The sequence below is a fragment of the Drosophila gunungcola genome, unplaced genomic scaffold, assembly GCF_025200985.1.
Source record: "Drosophila gunungcola strain Sukarami unplaced genomic scaffold, Dgunungcola_SK_2 000001F, whole genome shotgun sequence".
NCBI classification, from domain to species: domain Eukaryota; kingdom Metazoa; phylum Arthropoda; class Insecta; order Diptera; family Drosophilidae; genus Drosophila; species Drosophila gunungcola.
The window spans coordinates 20,529,297-20,550,311 of record NW_026453197.1 but is presented as its reverse complement, the minus strand read 5'-3'; the positions used below and the strand labels follow the sequence as shown (position 1 = coordinate 20,550,311).

At 36.3% G+C, this 21,015-nt stretch overlaps 1 protein-coding gene across 3 annotated transcripts in view; it reads left to right on the top strand.

Moving 5' to 3' along the window:
* LOC128263067 (hemicentin-1) overlaps positions 1 to 21,015 on the top strand; it is a 112,592-nt gene that overhangs the window by 44,731 nt on the left and 46,846 nt on the right. For all 3 annotated transcript variants that reach the window (XM_052997740.1, XM_052997739.1, XM_052997741.1), the window contains exon 3: positions 9,275 to 9,476. In XM_052997740.1, the coding sequence (XP_052853700.1) occupies positions 9,275 to 9,476 (202 nt within the window). The remainder of the gene's footprint in view (positions 1 to 9,274; positions 9,477 to 21,015) is intronic.

The following is a 21,015-nucleotide window of genomic DNA, read 5'->3' as shown; positions in this document are numbered from 1 at the left end:
TTTTATTTCTATGAACCTTAAATAAGCAATATTTCATAATTTTATATTAACAAATTTTGGATAATTGTTGTTTGAGTTTTTTTTTACTTAAATCAACTTCGATCTGAAAATTTTATATTAATAATATACTAATGTTTAGGCGGTTAGCTCTTGATAAAAAAAGGTATTATTCTTTAAGGAACTTATAAAAAATGTGTTTTTAAAACTAACTTCTTATCACTTTGCAAAATTGCAAAACGTAAATAAATTCAAAGACCAAATTGTTTTACCACTGCTGCATGTGGCATCTCTTTCTTTCCGCAACGTCCTTTCTCTTTCGCCTGCGTGTAAATGCAGTCATAAATTTTGCGGCAAGTGCAGTAGAACTGCAACTGCAGGTTCATGTTCGAATATTGTGCTGCACAAAACATGACAAACATTCGGCATGACTGCCTCCGCATGCAACATTCCGAATAGTTAGCTTTATTTAATTTACAGCAAATTAAGTTTAATGTTTTACAACTTAACCGCATGATTTATGCAGTCCGCATATTCGTCCCACTCAATCACGGCAGCCTTTGACAATTGTCGCACAAATTATACCATATTAAATGCCCGGCAAAATGATGGAAAGTGCTGTGGAAATTGCCGAGAAATGTAGCAAAGCACAATTCAAATGGGCTCTTGAAATTGCATTATGCAGGGGAATGGAGGTCAAGAGTCGCAAAACGCAAGAAAATAGTGCAGGGAGATGCTTAGATACTCTTTGAAAATATAGAACAAGCTAAAAGGGAACTAAAATGAAAATGTTGCTTTTAATATGAATAAAATCGTATTAGTTTTTATTAGGGCAATGTTGATGGACATTTTACGAAAAATAGAATATATATAATTATCATAATTGTATTTTTATCATAAATAAGTTGTTAATGAAATATTTGAAAATAATTTAAATATAACTTTCCTTAATTTTTAAAGTATTCTTTTGGTTAACCTAAACCAAAACTTAAGAGCAATCGCATTAATCACATTAATACCATGAATTGCATCTCTGGTCAGCTTCCTCATTAATTTGCGACACCTCGGAATTCCGTATCTCTGGACCAATATCTTTGGCCAGCAAACTGCATTTGCATTTTCAGCTGGCCAAGCGGACCACTTTGTTCCACAGATACTCGCACGAGAAGGATGTGTGGTCACCACTGGCATATTCTCGAGCAGATTCTTGGTTTCTCTATTCGGGCCCCTTAACCCCCATAAGTCCCCCTTAACCCCTCGGACACACAATTCGGTCCAACTGTGCGTGCCTTATTGACTCGGCATGGCTTTCAACGCAACTGAGCCGCAAAGTCAATTCTGTGAATGGATCTACAGTCTCTTGGCCAGCGGATATGAAGATGAGCAAGGAGGGGCAAAAAAGAAGGTAATGCACGGAGAAAAACTGAAATAAAAGAGTTGAAGAATGAGAAATTGACATTATAATTGCATAGATATCTAAATCTATTTCAGGCAAATCAAAAAAATAAAATGAAATGATAAAATCTAGTGTGCGTTCCATAATCTTTGATCAATATTTAGGATTTTTTTAATTATCAATCTCTTATCAATATTTCAGATAACGTTTTTTAAAATTTCATGTTGTACAATTATTTATGTTTTATAAAGTCTAGTGTGCGTTTTACAATTTTGTATCAACATTTCTGTTAATTTTAAAGACATTACATTGTACGCCTATATATTTAATTCTTATTAAAAACAGTCTTTGTATTTTTAAAGAAAATCGTTTCTTTCAGTGCATGACAGGGGCGTAGGCCTTCCGTTTGCTTGCAGCATAAATGAAGTTCTAGTCGCAATGTGACGTTGATTTTTCATTTCAATTTTCTTGCCATTCGAGTCCACCGCCACTTTCCTTCCTTTCTGTTTTCCATGCCCCCAACCACTGTTTTTCCAACCCCCCCCCCCTCGTTCATTGTCATCCTCATTCTGAAAATGTTTACTTTGCACTGGTCGCATATAAAACGGGGACCCAACTGCTTGGCAGTCAGTCATGGGATGCGAGTGTTTTAGTATAGGTATGTTTTAGGGGGGTATATCCCAAAACCCCTAGATTCTCAGACCCCCTTTTTGGTTCACACACATATATATGTGGGTTTTAGTTTGCTCGGCTCGCTTTAACTGTTGTTGATACGGTTTCCGTTTGTCTAAAGCTCCATGCGGCACTTAAGTGAACTTTAAACACTTTTATTAATGGCATATTATGTAATATACGTGCCCTGGATGCCACGGTTTCGCTTTTGCCCTCCGCCCCCGCTTATTTTAAGTGGATAGGCAACTTTTGCCAACATTACTAGCTGCAAATGTTTTAATTAAAGTGAAATTGGGTATTCTGAGTGGCACACAAGTCCTTACATCTTCCCTTCCCACTCCGTTTGCCATTTTCCCGGGATTTTCCCTTCTTCCGCTCCGCACTTTCGAACCAAATCCGCTGCAATCCCAACTGGCAGCGATTTAGCCAGATGTTACGCATACGCAGCGTAAAACTTTTCCCATGCCAACCAGCCATAAGCCATGACGATGAGGAAATCATATTTCCATTTCGGGGACATTAGCTGCTCAACAAATATTTATGTGGCTATCATGTATAAAATAAAAGTATTTATTTAATTTTAAGCCAACAGCTCTTATGTTTTAATCTTTCAAGCGGATTTGTAGAATTTAAAATAATAATACTATAACAAAATAAAAATCGGTATAATTTACTTTAAGTTTAGCCATGTTAGACTTACAATTCTTAAAATTATAATTTATATAAAAATTTGTTTAATATAAAATTTAATTGATCTTTTAAAGCACTTGATCCACAAACTACGTATATAGAACAACATTTTTTTTTATTTCAAATGGTCTTTTTGATCTCATAATCAATAAATCTCCTGAATAAAGTTTTTCCAAAATATGCACCTTTTACGACAAACAAAAATTTCTCAGGCGTTTTCCCAAGCCAACTGCATGTAAAATAGCCCCATGGATTTTTCAGAATAGATCTCCAAGCCATAATCCCTACACATAATCCCACTAAAAGCATAGCTCGGTTTATAATTCCTGATCCCCGGCGGCTGATGTAATTGCCTCTACTCAAACCCACACTTTGGCACCGCCCATTTCCGGCTTTCCACTTAACGTCGACCATCGCATAGTCATCAACCAGATATGTTCCACTTGCCCTCTACCCCGCAGCTTCATTTTCCAGCCATTTTCTCAGCTAAGCAAATACTTGCCATTGCCTCACATTACGCATACGCAACGTTTGCAGTTAATTTGCAAATGTTTCACATGCAGACTTCTTAATGAGTTGTCTCACCGGCTGTCAGGCCCTCAACTAGCCAACAAAAATGGGAGACGGGGAAGCAGAATTCATTATTAAACTTCAGTCGCTTGTTTGCCTTCCGATTGACTACCGATTGTTCGTCGAACGAACGGATTGCAATCCACTTTTTCCTCAGTATCGCTTGTTACGCATTATGTGCGGCAAATATTTTTCACAAAAGCTTGTTCTTTTCAAAGTGTGATCACTGGGAGAAAAAACGGGAATACGACGTAGAACGAGGATTTTAGATATACCGCATATTCAGTGTCCATAATGTATTTTTAGTCGAATTTTAAACTTTTTTTTATACTTAAATATGATATGAGGATTGAGTTTGATTTGTACTTAATAGAAAGTTCTTTTTATTTTGAAGACAATTTCCATTTATAATATTGTTATTTTAAATTTGTAAAAGAAAATGGAAAGCTTTAACTTACGTTATATGTGTTTATTTAATTATTATATCATGTTTTTAATTAAATTTAATCATATAAAAACTTATAAAACCAAAAAAAAAATGTATATGTCGTGTGATATACTATATATTATTTAATTTGTTTGTCATTTATTTAAATATTTACAAATTATTTTTGTCCAAGTGTAGGGCTCTTTCGAGGCAGGTCGTGTTGCAGTTGCAGCTGCAATGTCTTGTTAAACGTATGAACTGCCACATATGCTTCACAGGCACACACACTGGATGGCATATCCCTTATCCCAGCCGACAAAGGATCCTCCCAGTTGCTTTGAGAGCCGCACTAAAGACTTATGGCATTAGGGCACAGCAGCAAGGGCAAAAGCAACCGCAACAACTTAGCGCATGTCAGCAACACATTACACGGAACACAGAGTTATAAACTTGGATAAACGACCACGGTTGTGGAAAGTGAGGGTCTTCGATGTGGGGGATTAAGAAAAGTTTAAATAAATATTAATATCAATGTTTTTCCTTATCAATTAAAAATTATTGGTAGATAATCACAAATGTTATGGTTAAAAACAATGATGATCATCTTAGATGATAATCACAGATGTTAATATATAATTTCTTAAAAGTATAACAACTAGAAATGTTTAAGGAATACAATAACCTTTAATTGGCAATTTTCCAGTTCCGCAAGATACATTTTTGTTTGATAATTTTCTGGTTTATAAATTAAGTTTGTTCATTCTGCTTCCTTAGTAAAAGCAAAAAAAAATGGTATTTTTGGCAAAAGCCATTAGAAAATTGCACCTCAGAGGCAAACCTAAAACCGATTTCGCACAGAAATCTTGAGAAAGTGCGTCAGAGGCCGTGATAAGTGCAATTCCCTAGCTGTTTCTAAGCCCAAATGCTTTCCAGCCGCCAGGTTGGACAAAAGTAATTCCCTCTCAAGACCAAAGCTACGCCACTGACTTGAGACCATCTCCACATATACATATACTATAGTTGATTTTCAGGCAGCAATTGCTATTGTTGTAATTGTTATGAGTAAAAATTTGTGGCAGGGGGAAGTTCTCAGCAACTCGGAGGTTAAAAAGTAATATATTTTACAACAACAATGGCAGGAGGCGAGACTACATATTATATTTATATGCCACACACACACAAAACAACACACAACACACAAGAAAAACAACAATGGCTGATGTTAAAAGCAGAAATTCGCATTAAGCTGAAAGAAAAGCAAAAGCTGGACAGGGGAAAATTGGAGAGGGGCAAAATGCGGGGAAAATCCGGGAGTTTTCTCAACAACCAGGGGAAAGCCACAAGTAAACGAGCCAAGAAAACAGCTTGTTTTAAGTGTAACACACACGGGGCACACATTAGTTGCATTTTCCTGGGGAAAAACATTTTCCCTCTTCTCATCTCGCTTTTCCTCTTGTCGGCGTTGTAGCATGAAATCTGTTTTAAAAACTCCAGACATCACACACAATGCGCGAAATGCCATAATTCTTGTCTACGCACAACAGTCTGCCACACTTTATGTGAAATAAATAATTACAAACAAGTCAAGCAGACACCATCACAAAATGATGTACAAGTGTTGGATGTTTCATGTCTTGAAAATGTGGGGGAAATGTGGAAAATGGAAAGGGCCAAATTGTGGGGAAAAAGGAAGTGCAGGATACTCGAATTGCTGAAGGGGAAGTGCAACACACACTTCGGTTAATTATGCCCTTCGTGAATCATATAAACAGTGCATTCAAACTCAGTGTGACGGTCTTGAACAAATTTAAATAATTTATTTGCCTATTTGAAACCAAAAATATTCTTATTATATTTGTATACCATCAGAGCATTTTAACTTAACCTTCTGCAAAAAAATCACCATATTTATTCCCATTTCTTTGGCTTCTGATTCCATTTGTGTTTATGAAGATGACGCGTCGTCGACCCCAAACAAAGTTCAACTCAAAATACGCAAAAATTGAAAAACCACAGCCACAAGAACTAAACAAAAAACAACTATACAGTAAGGTAAAAAAAGTTTCAATTTTTTACGAGAGTGTGTAAAGTTTTTGTTGTTTGCTTTGGGTTTGTTTGGGTTGCATTTTCCCAGACTTGACTTTTGCTTTGGCATCTTTTTGGCCCAAACGAACCCTGCCGTCATTTTTCTCCCTTTCCTACACAGAAAGAAATTGGATATTTAAGAATAATTGCTTCAAGTTCGAAATAGATGTTATAAAGTATTAACGGTTGTGAATGAATATCTAAAGCAGACTGTTTAGTCTAAAAAATAAACTAAAATAGAAGAAAAAACCCCAAAAAAATTATATATTAATATATAAAAAGTGTATTATAAAGGATTCCCCACTTTTCTGCGTATAGTGTGCACTTGCATTTATGAATGTTTAAGCATTTCGAGGCGGGCTGAACTCATCTGAACTGAGTGGAGATAAAGTTTTCAGTCCTCAGTTCTCCGGCGAACAATTGAAAAATTCATAAAGCCAGTCGGAAAAGTGAGACGACGATGGAAACTTTACCGAAACTCTAATGATGGCTAATTATTACAAAATACACACTCACATATGGGCCGGAATAAGTTTTCGTACTGCGAGTGAAAACTTTCGTATGCCAACAAAGTTAATTTACATTTTAAAATCCATCAGATTGCAAAAGCTTGTTTTAATAATTGCAAAATACATGGCTGCCTTAAGGCCAAAAAAAAGAAGACGAAAGGAAAACCTCAACACGTTTTTTAGTGAGTTTTTCCTCGAGCTCTGGCCAAAAAACTGTATTTTTCTTTCGACTTGCTCATGGTAATTTTCCCCACCACTCCCTCGCTACCACTTTCGAAATCAACTTATATAAAGCAAATGAAATCTATATGCATATGCATTTCATGTTTCCGTATACACAATGGGGGCGGCCGGGGGGCGTGGTCATGGCAATTGCAGGCCCCCGAGGGTTAAGCTCAACGCTCATTCATAATTATTTGCATGGAAATATGTAAATCGGTAGCCAAAGCAAATGTTAAACATGATTCCCAGTCAGCTTTTCCGCTCACTCCTCGATTTTCTGTTGATTTTGCTGAATTTTCAAATTACCGGTGATGATCGAATTGGGAGTTTTCCCTGATTTGATACCGGTTTGTAAATTTAACTGATTAGAAATTATGCGTAACTGTGCGCCAATAATCTGGAAAAATATCACTTTACATGGTCTAATGGTTCTTTGAAATCCCTTAACATAAATAATGTTTGTCTCTCATTAGTATAATAAATAGTTTTATTTATATATTTTATTTTATATAAATATATATTTGGAAATTAATGGCTTTTCTATAATCATTTTATATTACAGCAAAATATCATTTATATCCATATTTTTATTCTTCTTTTAAAAGAAGTTGAAGAGCCTTTAATGAAATTCAAATAAATCTCAATTATAAATAAAGCTTTAGCAAACATATCAAAAAGGTATTTTCTGAAAAATACCAATTTAAAGCAAATAAATGCCTGCAGCATAGTTTTTGTAAATATTTTGATTTTTTTATTTGGCCAACTGTTAATTACAATATCGGTAAGCTAGTGAGAGCCAAAGTTTCTACATGATCGAACTGAAAAAAGAAAAATCGGAAGAAGATGAAACAGCAGCTGGCAAAAAATAAAAACGTAGCAGACATTTGAGCGATGGAAGCAATCGAAAATGCAGCCGCAGTGCATTGAGTTGTTTGTATTTTGTACTATGCGTTTTATATACCAAAAATCGCAACACAATAAAGCTTTTGCTTCTTTTAAAATATAGCTTTATAAAAAACCGAGCGTAACAATGGAGGGTGAACATTTTGCACAAACATACATCTATGGAGATGGGCAGATTGCACAAAAAAACATATTTGCTACGAACAAAATACATGAAAATTGAGCGGAGTGGAAAAAGAAGGAAAGCGGAGAATATAAAAAGCGGGAACACACAAAAAACTAAAAATTCAGGCAGACAAATTAAAACTAAGCGCTGCATGTGCAAACAACCGCCCAGTCCCAGCATTTTCACCCCCATTTTCCACCCAACACTCGACCCAATGGCGGCCACTCGACCATTTGCTCCATTTAGCTGAATACACACTCAAAAAAAAAAAAAAGGGAAAAGGGAGAAATACCCAACTAAACTGCGTGCTTAGTTTTATTTGACCAGTGCTGCTGAAACTGTAAAGCGACCACAGGAGCTTCAAAGTTTCACTTCCCCTAAAACACCAAAAATATAAAAAAGTAATGAACAAGGAATTGCAGCCAGCGAAATTTGATTGGTATTGTTTCCGGAAAACTTATTTTGAAAATATTTCACCAGCAGTTATGGCGAATACTTTTAAGCTGATAAAAAAACTCGGAAATTCCAATGGTAAACTTAAATTTAAAGTCTTCGGATGTTGGTACTACATACAAGCAATAAATTTTATTTCGATTGTTTCCGGTTAATTTAGCTCTCTAAAAGTTTGGGCAAAGATAAAAACTATAGAATTATAGAGCTTAATGAAGTGGAAGCGAATATAAATATAAATCAATAAAAAATCCACAAAATATCTTGTTAAAAACTAGTTGTACCTTTTTTATTTTTTATAAAGCCTTTAAGCCACTATCATTGGCAAAGCTTTCTAATTTAATAGATTTACATTGACTATTTTCAAAAAAAAGTAGTTAAAATGTCGAAAGTATTTCAGTAAAACAAACTCTTCAAAAATTTTCAATACCAAATAAATAAAATATAGAATTTCTAGCCAACTTTATGGGCCAATAATTCCCCAATTCGTGTGGAAATTCTTTTCTGGAACGCAAACCAATTTGGATGCAGTTATTGGATGGCCATTGTATTATGGTTGGCGTGGCATGTGAATTATTCATTTTTGTGGTATAGATTTACAATTTCGACGAGCTTCTACAATGCCACTTTTTTGTTGCCTTCTTTTTGCATTGTTGATTCTTTATTTTTGCGTGCTGCTCCACTCGGATGGTATTGATTTTTCGTATAGTAGTAAAAAAAATTAACAAATCCGTTTAGCAACGAGGATACATCAATGTTTATATATGAATTTGTATAGAATTTCGACGGGTCTTCTCTTAATTAAATGTACGCGGGCTGGAATTTGCACAAGGTAATTGAATTGCCGCTGCCAATTATCCGGAAACAAATTTCGGATGTACGTAGAATAAGCTGAGAGATTCCACCGGTGAACCATTTAATTATTTAACCTGACTCAGATTTAGATTTTAGGCAAAATTCTTTCTAAATGCGCATTTAATAATATTCCTAATAATGTTCATTAGAAACTCCAACCAAAACATATGCTTTACAAGTGGTTCTCAACATTTTACAGTTTTCTTGCTATACAAAATTGATTTTTAATCCATTATTTTGATTAAGAGGATTGGTTTTATTTCTAAGGCAATATCTTATGTGTAATTTTCACTGGTGTAATCGAGTTTGTGTGTCATTCTGTGTCACTGCAGGTCACCTTTGGCTCTTGATTGGCCTGATCTCCGGGGACGATTCGCTGGACACGCGTGAGGGCGTCGATCTGGTGCTCAAGTGCCGCTTCACCGAGCATTACGACTCGTCCGACTTCACCTTCTACTGGGCGCGATGGACCTGCTGCCCCACATTGTTCGAGAACGTGGCCATTGGCGATGTGCAGCTCAACTCGAATTATCGGTAAGTTTGTGCTTGTGCAATGGGCCGATAAATCACAGCCTGCCCCTTGCCCGGACTCATAAATTTCACTCTGATAGCTGATGGCTGATGGCTGTCAATGACGTCACGGGTTAAGGACATTTATTTAATTGCCGGCAAGGGCCGGATTGTTTTCCCTCGCGATAAAAGATGAAGGATGCGCCGGCACCCAAGTATCCAGCGTTCGACTGTTAAATTTATTAAAATTGCCTGCGACAACGTCATCGATGCCATTGTACATCATTAAATGTTCATCTGGCTGGCGATAATTCATTACAAACAAGCTGATGGCATCCCTTTTCCTACTTTTCTGAACCATCTGGCGCAGCTGTTGGCCCCTGATTCTAGGCTGGTTGGCAAAATTATTGCTATACAATGACGGGAAACCAGAGTTCAGAGATGATAACTAAAGTTAGCAACTTTGCTTAGGAGGAACTCGAATAATCTATAAATAATTGTGGCAGTTAGGGAAAAGTAAAGTGCTAAACTTTGTTTTCAAGACAATAATATATACTAAAATGTTTGATTCTTATGCCAAATAAATCTATAAATAAACTCCGTATTAATATATTCAATAGTCTGTCCACTAATTCCACTTTTTAAAACCACTGCACTTAAATGTAACCAATATATTGCATAAATGCAACTTATTTTTAAACACTTATGATCTACAATTTTCTTTTGTCAGGTATATAATAAATAAAAATATATTTAATGCCGCTATTTTAAGCCAGTGTTCTCAAGTATTGGTAACACATTGCGTATACGCAACTTCATTTTATACGTATACGTTATACAATTTCCTATGAAATTAAAAGGCAAAAAGGGAAACCGTAGAGAGGGTGCCACAAACTTTTCAAGCTGTTTGAATAAAATGTGTTGAATACTGCTCTGAGAAGTGCCAGCATATTTATTTATTAATCGTAATAATCATTTTCCACAGCATTTTGAGCGTGAATAAACAACAACAGAAGGCGGCAAAGAACACAACAAAAATAATAATAATACAAGGAGAAAGAAGAGTGAGGAAAGCATTTTCAATGCGGCGTATGCTGCAAATCGCTTGGAAAATTTCAACAGGCCATTCAAAATACATGCCAGACAAAAGAGCCCATCGCAAGGTTAAGGGAGGCGCAGGCAGTGGGCGTGGCAGTGGGTGGGGTTGTGAAACAATGAGGCGGCAGAGACCACCAGACGACAAGCATAATAAATAAATGATCCAGCAGATACATGTACTGCATGTTTCCGCTAAGTAGCAGCAGCCACAGGAAACATGCAAATGCCAAAAACGTGTAGGCAGCAAAATGGAACGGCACCGAACAGAACAGAACAGCCGAAAATAAAATAAGAATTATTATAACACAATTTTGCTAATCGCGCGTTAAACAATTTGCTTGATTTATGTGGCCCTGGGATTTCAGACTAATGGTGCGCAAAATGAAGAGGCGCACATACATATATATCTGAAATGTATAAAAAAAATATGTGTGGCTAAACTGATAAGATTCAGATTTCGAAGAATGCAAAAAAATTTAAATCATGGCTAGCAAAAGTCTAATGCAAAAAACCATGTAAATCTGTATTTTGTTCTCTATAAAAAAGAACTCGCCTCTTCGATTCCAAAAAACGTTTATTTTAATATTTTGAAGAAACCAACAATTTTAACTTCTTGAGTTTAAAAACGCTGCCTTATAAATACTTCAAGACATATTTATTAGCAAGTTTAAAGTGATATCCCTCAGTTAAGGCACCACTCCACAAAGAAATCCTTCCGAACTGCCCATTAGTGCATAAACACACTCACAAGTAAAGGGAAATTCTCTGTTTTTCAACTCAACTTCTAGTTGTTAAAAGGCCATCAGATTTCTTTCTTGTTTTTTGCTGTACAGCCATACATTTAGTCATTGACAGGAGGCGGTGCACAAAAGGCAATTGTGATCCTTAAAAGGCGTGACCGACAGGAGAAAAAATCCTTACAATTTCGTATGCTCACAGTTTGCACTCCAGTATGAATGAGTGAAAAAATAGTGCAAAAGAAGGGTTTGCCTGTTTTGCATTGACATCGAAACAAAGGGCTAATTGGGATGCTAGACAAAGGGCGCTGCAACTCTGGCCGATTTTTCCAACGTTTTCGCTGCCGAGCTGGGAAACATAAAAGAAAAAGCCTTTTAGCTGGCCCAGAAGTTTCCCCAGAACAGCAGCAGCAGCAGCCAAAAAGATAAATTGTTTTTTAAACGAATTCAATAAAGCGTGCCATAACAAAATACAAAATACACAAATACGAAACACAAAAGGCAACCGACTTTCGAGGAGATTTGAACATAAAACGCCTATACAGTCGGCAAGGCTTATTTGCATTTCAATTTGCATAAGTGGAGAGCTCCACATTCGAATAAAATATATATATATATATTTCCATATCTGCGATAGATGTCGCATCGGGTTGGATACAACACACGTGTTGCCGTTTCCAGACCCCTGAAAGTCAGCATTTGATCTGCGTATTTTGATGTATGTCTGTCGGCAAGGTAAAGGTTAAACGTTGACCCGCATGAAAAGGCAAACATCCCGGGAAAACCGTAGAGCCTGGGACCATCTATTGGCAACAACAAGCTACGTTTGCATAAATAGCAGAAATTATTGCCGCACATCCATCACCCAAAATGCGAAATGTGTCAGCTGAGTCGCAGCCCACATTTATAAGCGCAAAAAAAAAATAAATGGCAACGAATATTGTAGATACTCTACAGAGAGTGTACATTAACATAAACATATAGATAAATCCAAGTTGTGATAGGTTTTTGAAAAATTTACGATTGCTTAGCATGGCTAAAATAAATGATATAGTATTTTATTTTAATATCGTTTAATTTTCCAATAATAAACAGGTTTTTGAACTTAGCTATTTAAGCTTAAAAAATTCTCATTAATTATAACATTTAAGTAAATTTAAGATTGATAAAGATGGCTAAATAAAATTAAGTGAGACTTTATTTTAATACCACGTTACCCAGTTAACTTAGTATTATATAAGTTTTTGAATTAAGCAATTAAAGCTTAGTGAATTATTTTAATTTATAAAATTCAAATACATCCATTTTTGTGATAGGTTTTTGAGTATTTTTTATTGTTAAAGCGACTAAAATTAATTATATGTCTGTTTATTTTAATATCGTGTAATTGCCAGTAATAGGAATACAAGTTGTTTAATAAAGTTTTGCTTAATTAATTTATCAAGTTAAATCAACAATTTTAAAAAGCAAGATTTCGTTTCCTTTTTTCCCATGGGAGTTTCCAAATTTTTGCTACCACAACAAAGACTCCATTGGGCTGTATCAAATCAAAATTAAAAATCGATACCCAGCATGAGTTTCATATTAAATTTCTTTTAACACAATTGAAAAATGCCTCCTACTGATGTTCCGGATGCTTCGGTTTTTTTTTGTTTTCATTCTTCACGTTTGCCGCTTTTATTTTTATATTTTCTGTGCTGTGTATTTTGCTATCTGTTCAGTGAAAAGCAAATTTTTTGATTGTTTTGCACGCTCCAGCAGAAAAATGTTTGCGGCACTTAAACAACAATGGGCGGGAGGGTACCACGCAAAATTCCAATATCATTCAACAAACAGGCAGCGGCGCAAATAAAATACGAGGTTGTTAAGGTCATCAAAACGACAATTTTCGGGCGGGGGAGCCTCAAAATGATAAGAGAGCTTTGTGTCGGCCAATGGCCAGAGTATTGAGTATCGAATCGAATCGAACCAATTCCAATTCAATCCATCCATCAATCCCTGTTTTGTCCCTACGTGATGGAGCAGGGCAGTTTCAAAATTTGATTGATTCTTAAAACTTATTGGAAATTAGCTGGTCAAATAGTCAAGTGGCCAAAAAAGAAGGGAAAATCAATGAGTTTTCAGTAAACGTTGATACACATGTCTCAATTAAAAGAAAATGGTTTAAATATGATAATAAAATTTCAATGCAATGCATCATTTTTTTGGCTTAAACGGTTATTTATGAAAATGATAAAGCACTGACAGGTAAAATATATGTTTTTAAACTACGTATTACGTATTTTGTCTAATATTTAAATATTTTTATATAGACACACTTAAATATTTAAACCTGAAGTAACATTTTGCATATAAAACTAAGTGTTTGCTCCAAATTAAATACAATGTACTATCTACAGCAACCTTTAAGCCACCCATACACTTTGTAAACGGCTTTAAATCAATTAATTTTGTCTAAAAATTTTTGGTAATATATATTTTTTTTATATTTGAACTTAAAATTGTTTTTTTTTTTTCTCCTTGAACTTAAACAAATGCATTACACTTTTTACAACAAGCTTTAAGCCTCCCAAACCCTTTACAATCGGCTATAAATCAATCACAAAACAATCCACAATTAATCTGGAAGCCAAATGTGGTTTTTGAGCCGTCAAGAGCTGCCCGGAAGCTGACACAACTCCAACCAACCAGCCAACCAACCAACCAACCTAGCAACTCGATTTCGATATATCAAATGCCCCTTTCAACGAGCGCATTTAATGATTTCCACTTTGCGCGGCGCATTAAATGACTTTACGACCTAGAACACAGATTGTGCAGATTTGCCCAATGGAATGCACAGCACAAACCCCAAAAGAGGCTTAGTCCCCTTTAGCCCCCCTTCCAGCCACGCCCCTGGACATCCAGGAGCGGTTTTGGGCTCCTCCTCCACGCTCAACACATTTGCACATTTGCCGGCAATGTTCTGTTGTTTTGGTGCTGGTGGCGTTGCGTAAATTAATTTCAGTCGCTAAGCGTAATTTAAAGTTAGCTTAAGCCAGCAAACATATACATAACCACACAGGGTCGTGCACTGCTCAAAAAGTTTATATTATAGTCAAGACAATTTATATTAAAATCAAAAGAGTTTTTAAGATATTTTTTTTTTCAAGAGACTAGCAATTTTATATATTTGTCTTCTTTTATTGTAGAGAATAATAAAAGTTTATATATAAAAGTAATTTCTGTTCTTATTTACTGAATTGTTTTATTTTAAATTTCAAATTTAAGCTGGCTTTTGAAATCAAGAAATGCTTAAGGGCACTAAGAATTTATTTAAGTAAACATTTTGTCCAGTGTACACACACACTTGCCCAGCAAAAACAAGACTCACAACAAACGGTCTTGAACTCGCCGCTGCTCCATGCAAATACGCACATGCGGTGGGCGGTTGGCCAAGGGAAATGTTCTGTGGGAAGGGGAAAAGGGCAAGGAAAACTGCGGCAAACAGGGGGAAATCGTGGAAAATGGGGGGCGGAGCAGAAGGTGTCCGACCACCCGCCGGTCATGTGAAGTTCATAAAGCTGCGGGGCAAACCGAAACGAGAAAAACGAAAAACGAAACAAGAGAGAGCGGCCGCCGGAAGTTGTCCGCCGTACGAAGTGCGACTTGTCAACGTGTACTTCCGGCCGCCATTCTTCGCCGCAATAACCGCAGAAATGTTGAGGGGGGAGTGGCGAAAAACGCAGGAGCCATGGCCATGACACACAGGAAGCAGTTGGTCCGTACCGCCCTTCCGTCTGAGTCGCCAAACTTTATGAATAATTCAGTTTAAATGGTTTCTTTTTATTGCCAGCATTGTTGTCATTTGCTAGCTTACACTTCGCCTGGCTCAAGCTTAAAGACTCTCAAGTGCGACTTATTTAATTTAAATACGCAGATGTTATGGAATTTGATTGGCAGTTAAAAAATTAGGGTCTTATATGATATCAAGGTGCTAGGATACAAAAATTAAATACAAATGTCTTGCAATACTTTCATTTATATATAATTTAAATTCATAAAAAAAGCTAATTTATTCAGTTTTGTATTCTAAAACAAATTTCCAAATGTTTGGAATACGTATTATGATCAACAAATCCCAGTGCAAATATGCTAATATATTTATTACATTTTGCAAAGCATTTGACGAAATAGTCAGTCATAAAAATCTGTTAAAAGTTAAATTTGCTCAATAGTGATGTTTTTTTAGTCTGCAATAAAACCGGAATTTGATTTTCTGAACTTTTTAACATATTAATGGGAATAGTGAGAGTCAAGTATCAAGCTAAACACATTTTTAGTAATAAATAGAAGTATAAGTAGGAATCAAAGCGGAATAATAGAAAACATAGTTAGTAATTGAAAAATGTATGATATGCAATAAAATGTGGTATTTTAGCAATATATCATTACACAAGTTGCTAAAATAAAATTGATTTCTGAACACGAATTAACTGCAATTAATGTGACAACTGCCGGAATATGTAGTAAACTCAGCAGACTTGTGCTGCACATTACGTATACGCCGCGTAATGCATTTGAGTGATGGCGTGGGAAAAGGCAGTGGGAAAAGTTGATCTTGCTAAATTTGTTGTTTATTATTTGCTCGCTGTTATTGTTGCCAAGTCGTCGACAATTTTACCGGAGGCACAATCCGAAACAGGAGCCAGCATCCTTGGAAAGTCCTGTCTCTGGCGCTGTTGTTTCGGCGATGTTTCGACGTAAGTGATTTGGAAACACCTGCTTAACATGTTGCCAGGTAGACGACAACGACGACGTCGACGACGACGACACTTTCCCTTTGCTTTCCTCCGCCTTTCCCCCCGCATTTGTGTCGACATTTATTAAGGTTGTTTTGTGGCTGCCATAATACAGTTTAGATGGTGAGCGACAACCCAGAAGGGAAGCCATTAACATCCTTTGCCATGTCTTGTCTCCATCTTCCCAGCCAGCTTCCTTTGCTCCCTCACAAGCCCATAAACTTGTCAACTAACATAAATTTTATGTAATAATTTTTCTAATCAGAAAATGAATATGCGGCGACTCGACTCCGTGTTTTCTTGCACCATTTTTTCAACAAGTTAAAAGCAACTTTAGAGAAATTTTTTGATCTTATATATTTAAAAAATAGAGAGGAGTGTTAAACAGTGCATATGAACGTAAATTTATGGTTATTGTCTTAAATTGCTATAAATATATTTACTAAAGTATTTTAAAGATGAATTTTAAGGAACTATTAATACTTTTAGTTTTTCTTGGAAATTTAATAATCTCAAGTTAAATTAAAGTATTAAGCAATTTCAAGATCCATTTTGCAATTTACAAGCGTGTTTTTAAAGGGAAAAATGTATATTCTGATCGAACTCAATTTTTTGATTGCTGTTTTTAAAAATGTGACTTTGAAGTCTGCCCGTTTTTAACAGCTGAAGCAATCTTAAAATGGTTAAATACATTTTTAAATGCCGCAAAATGGCGTTCGTGCCTCCAGTTTGTTGCCATCACTCTGGCGGTGCTGCTGCTTCTGCTGTTTGTCATTCGCCGTTAAAATCAATTTACGACAAAATAAACACACGCAGTGTCCTGGAATTCCCCCCGAAAACCCCGAAAGCCTCCGAAAAACCCAACCATGGATCCCATCTGCCCGGTGTTTGCATTGCTGCGTTGTTTGTTTGTTTCCTGCTGGCGCTGTCACAGGCACCAGGGTTCCAGGGCTCAGGACTCAGGACTCAGAACTGAGAACTCAGGATTCAGGACCTCCGAAAATGAGGAGTCAGTGGCAACGTCTGTCGCTGTCACCTTTAATGTAGAAATATTTTTTACTCATGCCTCGTGCATTGACAGACAATGAAGAGGGTTCCTTGGCGCAAAGCTTATCGAAAATTGGCTTAAGGATGTGTGTCCTCTGTGCTCCTGCCAGTTTAATGGGGCTGACCCAAGGCAGCATGGGTTCCGGCATTTTAATGTCCCGGCAACTTTAAGTCCACCTAGCAAGCATAGTTTATGGCCAAACTTTATGAGGGGTGAAGCTCATTAAGTGCGAATATCGGGCATCAACATCTATATAGAGTTGCAGTCCGGGTGCTCATTAAAATCTAAAGCACCGAAGCTCGGAACGGATTTTGTGCTATCAGAAGACTACAAGTTACAAATTACACAGTTTGCTGTGATATATATACTGCAGAAAATCTTGCTCACTGTGTTTCTGGCAAACTTAAAGATGCAAAAGAAATACTTGCAATTTAATTTTAACGAAAAAAAATGTATTTTTAACTAATTACAGTCAATTCCGTATTTCTGAGAAAAAACTTTTAAAATAAACAAATAAATGTGTGCAAAAGTGTGTTCTTGAAATAAAAAACAAACACCCTTTCAATATAAGCAAACCAAAATAAATTTTCCAAAATTCATTTACGAATTTCTTATTGAAATACATGAAAAAATCGCAAATAAAAATGTAATTTATTCGCTTAAGATACAAAAGATATGCTGAATAGTTTACATAACTTGAAATACTTGTAAAAGCTTAAATGATTTAAAAAAGAAGGTGTTGATACAAACTATTTTAGGTCGAATCAAATAAAATGGCTACCGCAAAAACCCAAATCAAATCAGTTTAAACTTCCGCTGGCCAAAAAGGCCATCAATAATAAATTCAGGCGTCTTTTGTGATTATAGCAATTTGAGCACTTCTCCGCTGGCGAATAAAAATTAAACTTTAATGAAAGTGTAACCAGACGCTCAACTTTCTCAGACATCTCAAGTCGAAACATAATTTCACTCTTCGCGTGGCGCAGTAATTAAAAATTCAACGGGCAAAAATCAACAGGAGAAATCTGTTAGCTGTTAACCCGTAACCTGTTACCAATCAGGATTCCTAGGTGAGCAGGTGTGCCCGAGAAGTTTCCCCCCTCTCTCGATGAGCTGTCTGAAAATAAAACAATGAGTAGGGATGTGGTGGACGGAAAATTTGGGTAGGGCTTTTCCGGCAGCAGCAGCTGTTGCCCAGTAACCCCCATTCCAACCCCAAGGACATTATTGGTCCCGCGAGGCCGCAAGAAACAGAAAACAAAATATACATAGTTTCGTGACGGCCCCCCAAAACTCGAAACGGGGGTTGAGCGGGGTACGGCTGGCTGCCAAGGGTTAAGGGGCTTCACCGGGATGACAGCGCTTGTCAATGATGACTACGGCGATGATGATTAGAACGAACGGCCTCCAAGGATTCCGCTCGCAGCTGGGTCCTGTGGCCATTGCCTTAATTACGTGGAGATAAGAAACGCAAATATAAATATAGCACCACCTCGCAGGTACAGTGGGACGTCTTCGAGTTGGACAGCCGTGTGGTGAAAAATATAGAAAAAATGTAGAGTCTTTAGGAAATACTGTTTACTTAAGCTAGGCTACATTACAACACAAAATGATGGAAAGCCAGCATGCAGAGACAGTGGACACCATATCCAAGAAGTTGCATGGAACATTTATCAGAATTTAGAATTAAAGCAGGCAGCGTTAGCGTAAACTAGAGAAGTTTAACTTATACATATACACGAAAACCTATCTAATTTGCAAGGAATCGCCTCGCCGAAATCGAGAAAAATTTCCAAAGCTTGTATTTAAGACTTTTAATTTAAATAAAAACTAAGTGTTTTTAAATTTAGCTCTATCAAGATTTGGAAAACAAGTGAATAATGAACATAGGACGCTTTTGCACTTTATTATACTTTAGTTTGAGTAATTGAATTAGGGCTGAACATTGCACCCTTCACTGTGCTTCCCAAAAAAAAAAAAAAAAAAATGAAAAGTGGTTGTCTCCGGGAAGGGGCGGTGAACGGGAGGCTCAACTCAAAGTGGCAGTTGGCCTTGCCAGGCGGACGCAACAGCTGCGCTCACTAAACGCTCCGGCATAAACATAAAAAGTCTATGAAACTGTCATAAAGCAGGCAATAGAACCGAACGACCGGCGTGGGGTCTCTGCTCTCCAACTTGCCACGCCCCCTTTCCAAAATATAACTGCCTCCCGGGTGGCCTTGTCAGTTGGCTAAAACTCATTTGTAAGGCGTTGCTAATAAAAAGCATGAGGCGAACAAAAAATCGGTCTAAGAAAATTAGGTATTGGTGCGAGTTCACAGGAAGAAAATACTGAAGCAGACATATTTACTGAAAAACGATAAATATCTGTAAATATTTAAAAAAAATAACATTTTTATTTCTAAAAATAAAACAAAAAATTAGTCACAGTATACTGGTAAACAAAACATGGTTAGTCTTAGTATTATTAACATATGAAACCCGACTATTAAATAATTTTTATTTTTAATTAAAAATGAAAAATTAAATGTTGGATTCAATAGAAAGCTATTTATTAAAATTATTTCATTTATCTATTAGTTTAGGCTAAAAAGTCTTAAAACCATAAGGAGTGTCTTATAAGCCACTTTCAAACTTGAATTTCTCAATTTCTCAATTTTAGTTTCTAAAAATAATAATAAATCTAAGCAATTTTAAGTCATCTTGACTTCTAGACACCGATTTTGCACATATTTTTTCTCAGAGTCGTCTCAATGTTTGGCCATTAGCCAGGGAACTTCTTTAACTGTCATCTAAGGCTGTGCCTAGTAGCGAGCTTTAAAATTTGCCCAACACAATGGGTAGAATTTCGAGGGTTTCCATGGCAACTGGAGAGGGTGTGTGTGTGTGTGGCTAAGTATTTTTCTGGTTTGCCAAAGTCAAAAATTATCTAACAACATTGGGCAGTGGGAGCGGAGTTGACTTAGGAAAGCTTAGCCATTTCATTTTTGGCCCTGTTGTGCTGGTGAATGCGAATATGTGTGTGTTAGGAAAAGATTATGCGCTTATAATGGGTCCGCAAGTTTTTGGACCCGGCCAAATCTCTACGAAATTGGCTTTTGAGCGCACATAAAATGTGAAATGCGGGGAGAGCGAGCGAGCAAGCGAGGCGAGTGTATTACACTGTGGAGCAAAATAGCAGAACCGGGAGACCAGATAGGCGAATTGTTCAAACAATATACACGCACACACACAACTGTAAACAAAAGGCCCATAAATTAAGGCAGAAACGAAGCGAGATATACTCGGGAATATAGCCGTGTGTCTACTATATATGAACCAGACATGTGTGTACTCGAAAGAGGGGGGCACACACTCCCGCTTGTGTCGTAAAACGCAGCATAATGAAACATTATAGAAATCATAAAAATCAACATCATATTTATGCATATAAAGCGGGTAACAAAACATCGGACTGACAGACAGACAAAAGCCAAAAATTGCTGCAGCAAAAAGCAAAATATGCAAAATAAAATGTGAGCAAAGAAAGTGAAAAGAAGGGGGAGATAAAAAGAAAGAAATATGGGAAAGTGCATAAAACAAGGGAACATGGCTGAGAAAAAAAGAAGCCACGATTTCGGAACACTCTAGGTATTAATAACGTTTTGAAAATAGTAATAATTGTTTCTTTAACTCATAAAAAATTCAATCATTAAAAAATAAGAAACAGAAATATTTTAAAATTATTTTATATTTATATTTAATAAATAGAATGCATTTTTTTTTATATTAAACATTAAGAAACTACACTACACAAATATTTTTCCAAAAATTTATTCAACAATTTCAACATTTATATTAAATTAAAAAACCAAAAGTTAATTAATTAATAATAATTTATTATGTTTATTTATTGTCTT